Source organism: Trachymyrmex septentrionalis, unplaced genomic scaffold (assembly GCF_001594115.1).
Source record: "Trachymyrmex septentrionalis isolate Tsep2-gDNA-1 unplaced genomic scaffold, Tsep1.0 scaffold109, whole genome shotgun sequence".
Taxonomy (NCBI): domain Eukaryota; kingdom Metazoa; phylum Arthropoda; class Insecta; order Hymenoptera; family Formicidae; genus Trachymyrmex; species Trachymyrmex septentrionalis.
This window is the reverse complement of record NW_017304217.1, coordinates 833,678-843,183: the sequence shown is the minus strand read 5'-3', so window position 1 is coordinate 843,183 and position 9,506 is coordinate 833,678. Positions and strand designations below refer to the sequence as shown.

General features: G+C 31.7%; 2 protein-coding genes across 3 annotated transcripts in view; both read left to right on the top strand.

The window, feature by feature from the left end:
• The window catches only part of LOC108748277 (cytosolic carboxypeptidase-like protein 5), a 10,859-nt gene extending 8,160 nt beyond the window's left edge, over positions 1 to 2,699 (top strand). The window contains exon 10 of the mRNA XM_018486328.1: positions 999 to 2,699. Coding sequence (XP_018341830.1) covers positions 999 to 1,670 — 672 coding nt within the window. The 3' untranslated portion in view covers positions 1,671 to 2,699. The remainder of the gene's footprint in view (positions 1 to 998) is intronic.
• Positions 2,700 to 6,082: 3,383 nt separating this feature from the next.
• LOC108748481 overlaps positions 6,083 to 9,506 on the top strand; it is an 11,947-nt gene continuing 8,523 nt past the window's right edge. For both annotated transcript variants that reach the window (XM_018486680.1, XM_018486689.1), the window contains exons 1-2: positions 6,083 to 6,279; positions 6,370 to 6,518. In XM_018486680.1, coding sequence (XP_018342182.1) covers positions 6,449 to 6,518 — 70 coding nt within the window. In that variant the 5' untranslated portion in view covers positions 6,083 to 6,279; positions 6,370 to 6,448. The remainder of the gene's footprint in view (positions 6,280 to 6,369; positions 6,519 to 9,506) is intronic.

Here is a 9,506-nt window from a genome sequence, read left to right as displayed (position 1 = left end):
TATATATATATAATTTTATCGATATTGGAGATTATGATATATGAAGAGTATAATACGTATGTAATCTGAATAATCCATGAAATAAGATATGAATCTTGATCTCGGCAACAAACTTGAACAAATCGCTCCAAAGTTCGGCTCACATTGTATTACGCATATAAGTATGTGTAGAAACTTCATAATGTATCGCACACAAGCTTGCATATCCATCAGCTGTATTAATAAATGTTACATTTTTTTTAGCGATCATTTATTTATCTTACTTTTATTTAATATTCCTGACCTGACAATTAATTCCCGACGAATGCGAGATAATTTAGCATGAATCACGCATTGTACCTGCAAGCAAACGAAATTGGGCAATAAAGTGTGCGTGTAGTAGAACTAGAACCGTAAAAGAGAATCGACTCTGCCCAGAATCCAGATTTACCATCTGCAAATTTTAATCGCGTAAACATATAGATAATGAATCCTGTACACATAAAAAATATAGTTCACAGTATTGCAGCATGCGCTACGTCAATAAATATTTTCGTTCGCTAAAATATCGAAGTATGATTTTTTTTTTTTTATAGAAATATGATAATCCCTTCTGATAACTCATATCGGCAAAATGGCTTTAGTTGCGTTAGACAATCTGCTATTTTTTGCTTACTTTATAATTTTCTTTAAAATTTTTATACATGTTAGACACGCTTCGTCTTTTTAAAAGTGTATGATACGTGCCGCATTTATTCGATGTGCTTAGTCGTAAGGGGGTAAGTCATTATTTTTTGCATTAATCGTATATAATAATCGCGTGAACAATTGCAATCATCGCAATAGTCGAATAAAATTAATCTCTCTCTCTCTCTCTCACACACACACACACACATACGCGCACACACGCACACACAAGCCCGTTAATTTTTGTTATTATCACGAGCGTTTATTTTTGTGATGTGCGAGGTGCATCTCCCAAGTCTACAATATACAATTATATGTCTTTTCATTTACAGGATAACGAAAGTGCCATTGCGCGGAACAGCGGCATCCTGAAGGAATTGGAAACGAGACTGAATGACGCGATGACGGGAGCGAGGAATGCTATAAGGAGCGAGGGCAACTTGGTGAAGAAGTGCATCCTTCGCCGCGGTCCCTCTTTTTATACGGCAGTGAAGAGGATCAAGAGTAGCAAGAAACCCCGGCAGACTTTCACGCGTCGTGCGTTGAAGAATCACTGCGCTAACAATGTAGAGAACAGCGCGATAATTTGCGCAATCAAATCCGAAGTGGAGGCAAAGCCGTTTCTGAAGGCGATTGATCGCTTTCGGTCGAGCAAATCTAACATCGCGTCAACAATCAAGGACACTCTCAAACCGCGTTTAAACGCCGCGAATAAAAAACTAATGACGACGAACAGCTCAGCGAAGATGCGCGTGCCTTGCGAGGAAACAGCGGTGGTGAGACAGGGCGCAAAGAGACTGAAAGTCATCTCATCTACAAGAACATCCAAGCTTCTTCCCGAGATCGGGGAACCGTCTTGCGCCGCAGAGGAGGTCAGCGCGAAGCGATCCCCAAAGGTACCGCATACTTGCGATAAGAGGCAAAGCATTAAAGGAGCGCACGATACAGCCAGGATTGCTACACGTAAAAACCGAACGGTCTTCCAATCTGAAAGACATAAATAAGACTGCTATTAAGAAAAGTTTTGTAGGAGAGCACAAAACAAAATTTAAATGAACTCATTAGAAATATGAAAAACAAATTACTAGACTCAAGAGACTCAGGAAATCAATATTGCCATTGATCTCCTCTGTCTCTTTTCGGAGAGATATTTTGCAAATTGTAATTTATACAAAGTGACAAAAAAGTTTGGTCACAAAAGAGGATATTGATTTTCTATTAGAGTTTGTAAGCCGGGAGTCAAAAATGAACATCCTTTTTTTGTGTTTATCAACTCATTAGTATAACATATATTTACAAAAAAATAAGTTCTGGAGTGTTAGTCATATCTTATTAAATACCAAAATAATTACATGCAAAATAGTCATCTTTAGCTTTGATATAAGGTTGAAAACGTTTTAAGAATGCATCAGTGATCATTGCCATCAGAATTTATCCATTTTCCATAGATAAAATCTTCCAGGAGGACAATAGCGAGCAGTGTTTGATTGGTAAATCAATCGATAACAATGTTTTGGTGTAGAGTTTGTTTGGTATTTAATAAGGCGTAACTAATACATAATATACATTTTTTACTATAATGATTTAATGAACAGGTAAAACTATGTGACCAATCTTTTTTGTCACTTGCATTCTATACATAAAATGCAGTAAATCGTGGTTTTAATCGACGGAAAGGTTGATGAAAATGAGTAAAAGGATTGACACGGCACAGTTCTCTGAGTGATGTCTTGAGAACTTCCATAGGATGTCCTAGAAGTAGAGCTCTAGATATACCAGAGCAATCTTTTGAGCCGAATGCTGACAGCTTTCCCATTGGCTATTTTAACTGCTATTTTTAATCTAGTTTTTTAGTTTATCGTTTAATAAATAAGTAAGTTTATTCAATTCTTTGATATGATAGGTTATTAAATAAAAAAATGGCGATCTTTAGTATTTATCTTATAAATCTAGAGCTCTACCTAGAACTTAGGATATCCTAAGATCATCCTCTGGACATCCTTAGGACATCTCTTGGGCTACATTCAAAATGTCCTCTGAGGAAAATTTTACTCTATATACTATAATATGTGTTACATGTAATATTTCAAGTAAAATCTTCCTCGGAGAGGACGGTTTGGAATGTATCCTTGGAGAATTGTATTGTGTATTTTATATATCCCGCATACAATATGCAAAATATTAAATCTCTTATTTGTACTATTTGATGACACAACCTGATGTGTGATATACTGTGTATATTCTATCGTTGTATACATTGTTTCGGATTTTTCATCAAATGATAAACTCTCTTCGCTCGAGGAGTAAAACTTAAGTCATAAGAAATATACATTATGTTACATATATTTATATATTTGATGCATGTATAAAATACTGTTCAATTTTCGATTATCTATCGATATTTATTATTTATATAGAAGAACTCCACTTTAATCTTTGCAATCGATATACTTGTTTCTTTGCAACTAGTGCTCGTTTTAAAAATAAGTTTTTAACTAAAAATGTTATTTTGAATAAAATATTTTATCGTTGGCAAAATTATGAGGTAAATGTAATTATTTTTCACAAGTTAAAAGTTTTTTTTTTAATGGAGTTATATTTTCGTTTAGATTGAATTAGAAAAAGTTTCAAAGTAGTCATACAGAGAGATAAACGTCACATATATACATTAGATTATAGTATTCTACATTATGTGAAAATGTAAATGTTTTTCTGTAATCTTGTAATGCTCCGTATTTCGGAGCGAAGTAGAAGCTGTTATATTATTTATGTGAAAATTTGTTGGAAAAATAAAACATATACATACTAAAGTAAATCTGCACTTTACTCCGAAGATATATTATTTTTGCAATTTATAACTTACTTTAATCGCAACGAACTATTGATAGGAGTTGAATGAAAAAGAAAGAAAAGAAATTTCATGGAACTTTCTTTCAAAGAAGTTATAATATTCAACAAAAAAATAACCTTTTTTTCCAATACTAGAACGAGACAAGTCTTTTTCCGTAGTTTTTTGGACACTTTATACGAATCCGATTTTCAAATTGCTCCACTATATTTTAAGAAATTTGCAGTTAAAATTAAAAAAAAAAGCTATTTTCAGACACTTTGCCATATTATAAAAAACATTAATTGAGAAAAATTATAAGTTATTATAAACAATAAGAATCTTATTTTAGACATACATGAGAGAATACAACCAATATGAACTAGAACTTAAATGTCTATAACGGTCAAAGCTGGATTTTTAAGTTTAAATAATTCAATATGAATTATATATACTCGTATGCTATGCATGTATGTACACATGCATATATATTATATTTATAGTTATTCGAACTGTGCGCCGAATTGGTTTTCCAGACTTATATAAACGCAATTATATAAACTACTGTAATAATATCACAAATTAAATTAAATTGACAAGCAATTTTTAATTTGATGCTCAGTCAGGCATTATATAGAAAGATGTTAATGTGTTGAAAAAGTGTAAATAAATTATTATAATTATGAAGTTATAAAAAGCAAAATTTATGAAAAATTATAAATAAGAACTTTTTTTAAAATCGAAAGTATCAATTTTATAAATAATTATGAACAATTATAAAGAGTAATTATGAAGAAATCTTTTGATGAAAATTAAGTATAAGTCAGCTAAAGTAAGATTTATACATGTATGACAAGACTCAAATACAATTACAAAAAGTTAAATAATTTTAATGAAGAAAAATAATATAATATAAAGAATAATGATTAAGGAGATATAACAGAGTAAAATTTTCAAAAGATCGAAAAAAAAATTTTTTTCGAAAGATTGATGTCTTAAAAATACGCTCCTGAAAGATTTTAATAAAATTCGAAGTATTTCTCGAGTTATACGGAATGAGTTTTAGGGAATGGGCGCATGCTCCATAGCATTGCTGAATATGCTATAATAGCATATTCAAATGCTGCTGAAACTTTAAACATGTTTTTCTCAAAATTTTTTTTTCACTGGCGGCGTCTATAACTCGAATAATTTTCGGCTTCAGCTTTGAACAGTAGCTTCACAAAACGAAGTTTCAGTTAAGCATAAGGATTTTTATTTTAATTGTTAATTTTCGAAGGGCGAAATGTTTAAGAAGTTCAAAATATAGTGAAATTAAAATCTTTTTAACCGCTGCTATTTTGTAAAAAAAATTATTTTAAAAAATCGCTACGCTTAACTAAAACTACATTCATATGGATTTGAAATTTTCAAAAAATTTTCATTTAATTTCAATTTAATTTACTCAATTTCATCATTTACATAAATTTCATTTTAATTTCAATGTTCAGATAATTACAATTTGAGTTCTCTACGCCGCCAATGGACCATGTTTTTTGGACACGGAAATCTTAAGCTTATTCTATGCTAAGCAATGTGCTTTTTGTTTCCTGTTTCTTGCATTTTTGCTTCTTATCCGGTTTCGTTTTCTGTTGCATAAACGTTAACGAACTTTAGAAGAAACAGAAAACACATATCAAGAAATAGAATTATTGATAAAACGATCATAAAGAGGAAAAAAATAAAAGATAAAAAATAAGAAACAGGAAACAAAGAGCACATTGTAGGACATTAACCATTAAGCCTATTCGATAAGTGCTCTTTGTTTCTTGTTTTTTACCTTTAGCTTTTTTCTCCTTTGCAACCGTTTTATCAACAATTGTATTTCTTGCTACGTATTTCTTGTTTCTTTCGAAGTTAACTTTTACTCGGGCAACATAAAATAAAAAAACGAATAAGAAGCAAAAAGACAAGATGTAAAAAATATTAAAAACCAAGAAACAGGAAAAAGCACATTGTAAAATAGGCTTAAACTGCTATGCAACATCGTCATATATTTATATTTTGACATGTAAAAATTATCAAAATGTCTTCAAAGTGGGCCCAATTGATATACCAATTCATATTTTTTCCAAAACTTATAGTTACTTCGAAAAAATTGACAAAAAAAGCCTTTACTCTATTATATCACCTTAAAAGCTATAAAATTCATGCAAACTATAATCTATTGGTTAATATTATTTAAGCTAATTCACGCTATTTAGCTATTTGCAGTATTATAGCTGCAGTCAAAGTCTCACTACAAATAAATACTTCGAAGCATTTGGTTGATCAATTAGAAAAGAGAATTTTACAAATTAACCAATTAAAAATTGCTTTAAAGCCTTTGTAGCATTGCGTTGACCATACCCTGCATTATTATATAATACTTTAGTGAAACTAACCTTTCATTTCACCCCGCCAATTTAACTGCTTGCTGCCTTTATCGTTGCGCAATGCGCATGCGTGCAAAAAGCACACTACGAGCGTATGTTGTGTGTGTGTGTGTGTGTGTGTGTGTGTGTGTCAACTACATATATACTACGTGTACTAATGTACGTTGTATGTTGAAGAAGGTAAATGCGCCCAACCTCACGAACACGAGTGCTTCACAAGTGCTTACTTGCTCAGATCAGATGAAATTCAGGGTGCAACTTTGCAGTTTGTACAACTTTGTTACATCTTTGAGTCGTTGAGGTGATCATTCGCGCTGATTTTCACATCGGTGGAGCTAGAGAATTCCGACAAACTCCAAACCCCTACTCCAAGTAATTCTCCTAAAAGAATTCTGAATTACGAAAAATAAGCGGTGCCTGCCATTATGTCATTTTGAGTTTTTGTGATTTCGTGATCGACAGGGAAACTGGCGGAGAGGGAAACGACGATCGAGATTACGGAAAGCGATCCGGAGACCGCAATCAGACCCGTGGAATCGGAATGGCTGTCACGAGACGTTGTGTCGCGGCATGCATGTTACTAGCGATACTCTCGTTGCTGGTAGAGACAGGTGAGGTTAACGCGACAATGCGCTTTGGGTGGGGTCTCGTATCTCGTAAGCTCTTTTCAAGCGCGACTACGAAGAATGAAAAGTTGTGGAAAAGTAGAAAATACTTGCATTCTTCCTCGGGGAGAAAAAGCTCTGATCGCTTCGAACAATCTTATAGCTAATTTACGTCCGATTTCAAGACAGCAATCTATAATTTTACGTTACGCGTAATGCGAGAAACATTTGAAGAATCGAAATACAACACATGTTAAATAAAAGAAATTTTTCATACAAAGCATGGTGGAAGTATAATATATTTCCATCATGATACAAAGAAAATTTGTTTTTTAGTAAAGGACCCAGATGACTCATTTACAGAGTGACTCATTTAATCCTTATTTAATATTGGTAAACAATAAGGATGAAACAATTCACTGCCATCTGTGTGTCTCTAGAAGATAGATAAAAGACTTTCATATTGGCTTTTATAAGAGAAAGGTTAATATAATTTGTATCGTTATTTTTATAAAGTTTAATTTCTTCTTGTAACGAAACAATCTACCGAAAAAGACATTAAAATGTAAAAAAGGGGTCAAATATATTTTACAGAAAAAAATCAAAGACAATGCTATAAAAAAAGAAATGAAATCAAAATAATATTTCAAGTATTTTTATTGAAAATGCTCCATAGAACGCAGTCCTTCGAGCGGTATCTTGAAGACATTTTTATGATGTAAATGAACAAATGTGTCCTTTGAACACTCTTTAAGACAGTATTGTATGGGATAATTTCTCACAATTATAATATACTATACAAAGTATGAATGACATTTGAAATCTATTAAGTGTAACATTAAAATGAGAGAAAGAAATGCAATAGATAGCGCAATAGGTACAGAAATTGAAAAGAAATTTTTACATCGATAACAATAAAGTAGAAAATTGTAGAGAAAATGAATTGTAGAGAAAAAATCGAAAATGAGCTATATCTCTGGCAGCAGCATATTTTACGCACCCGTTTTGTTCATAATTCGATTCATGCAAATAATTCAATAAATATTTTATTATAATTATAAATATTTTTTGCAAATTAAAGAAATTTTATATATTGGATCAGCGCAAAAGTTCGTGCCCGATTCGTATAGATGGAATTGGCAAAGTAGCATGGCGACTCTGTTGTTGTTTATATTGTATTATCTTTTAAATATGAATACAAAATGTATTATTACTAATAACAAGAGCTTAGTAAAAATTCGTGAAATCAACCAGAAAAGATATTAAAAATGTAAAAAAAAGGGTCAAGTATATTTTACAGAAAAAAACCAAAGACAATGCCATTAAAAAAAAAGCAAAATAATATTTCAAGTATTTTTATTGAAAATGCCTCATAGAACGCCTTCGAGCGGCATCTTGAAGACATTCTTATGATGTAAATGTCCTTTGGACATCCTTTAAGACAGTGTTGTATAGGATAATTTCTCATAATTATAATTTATCCATACAAAGTACGGATGACATTTGAAGTGTATTAAGTGTAACAACACATTAAAATGAAAGAACGAAATGCAATAGATAGCGCAATGATAGGTACAGAAATTGAAAAGAAATTTTTACATCGATAACAATAAAGTAGAAAATTATAGAGATAAAAAATCGAAAATGAGCAAGATCTCTAGCAGCAGCATATTTAACGTGCCCATATTGTTTATAATCGTAATTTAAAATAAGAATTGCTAAGACAGTCGTTCACACTCTGACTTGCCAATAGTACGTAGATATCAATGATAATTACAATCAATTTATAATTCTGTTCAATTCGGCCTTCCAACCTTTTGGCGAGCAATTTCGATTTCTCTGTCTTTAACGTTCAATTGTTCACACAATATGCGATTATAATGTAATTTTTTTCACAACACTATATTCAATCAATACTATTAGTTCATGGTAACATCATGGTAACATTAGGATGGTAACATCTTTATATAAAGTAAATATCTGAAGAGATCTAATTCAAAGACCGAAACGTAATAGCGTATTTCAATTATAATTGTTTAGAATACAGTATGTAAAATTTCGTTTTTCAATATATAATTTAATTTGTTATTAACTCTTATATGCCCTATTATTATATTTATTTCTTACTAATTAAAGACAATAATATTATTTCAAATAATAATTGCTAATACTACTGTAATAACTTCAGAGTCTATTACTACAGTAAAAAATTTAAGAGTAAAAAATTTAGTATTAAAAATTTTTCTTTATCTCATAGAAAAATATTTGTATCTGTCTGTTAAATATGAAATACATCAATACTAAAATAATAACTTGAATATTATATATTGGATCAGTGCAAAAAGTTCGTGCCCGATTTGTAAATAAAAGACAAGCAGTTGTTATTGAAAAAACCGCCTTTATTAATCAATGATATATTCGCCACCATTCTCGACAATCATTTTCCAACATTCGACCAATTTATGGATTCTACGTTTGAAAAAAATCGCATGGTTTTGCGTCAAAAATTGCGCGGTAATGTGATTTTTGACAGCCTCCACAGAATCGAAATTCTTGCCATTTAAATCGTTTTGTAATGACCGAAAAAAATAATAATCAGAAGGTGCGATGTGCGGAGAATATAGTGGATACAATAAGATTTTCCATTTCAACTGTTTCAATGTCCAGAGTCATTTTCGAAGTGTGTGGTCTGGCGTTATCATGATGTAAGATGATGCCAAGCTCGGGCGTTTTTCTTCGATTGCTGCGTCCAATTTGGTTAATTATTGGCAGTATTTCTTTGAATCAATCGTTTGGCCAACAGGAAGCAGCTCAAAATATATAACACCTTAGCAATCCCACCAAACGGCAATAGCAATAGCAAGACTTTTTTTGGATGCAACTCGGCTTTGACGATTGAATCTGCCGGTTCATTTGCTTCCTTTTAAGTATGCCTGCGTTAGACGTTGGTATATCCATTTTTCATCGCCAGTCACCAAACGGTCCAAAAAAACC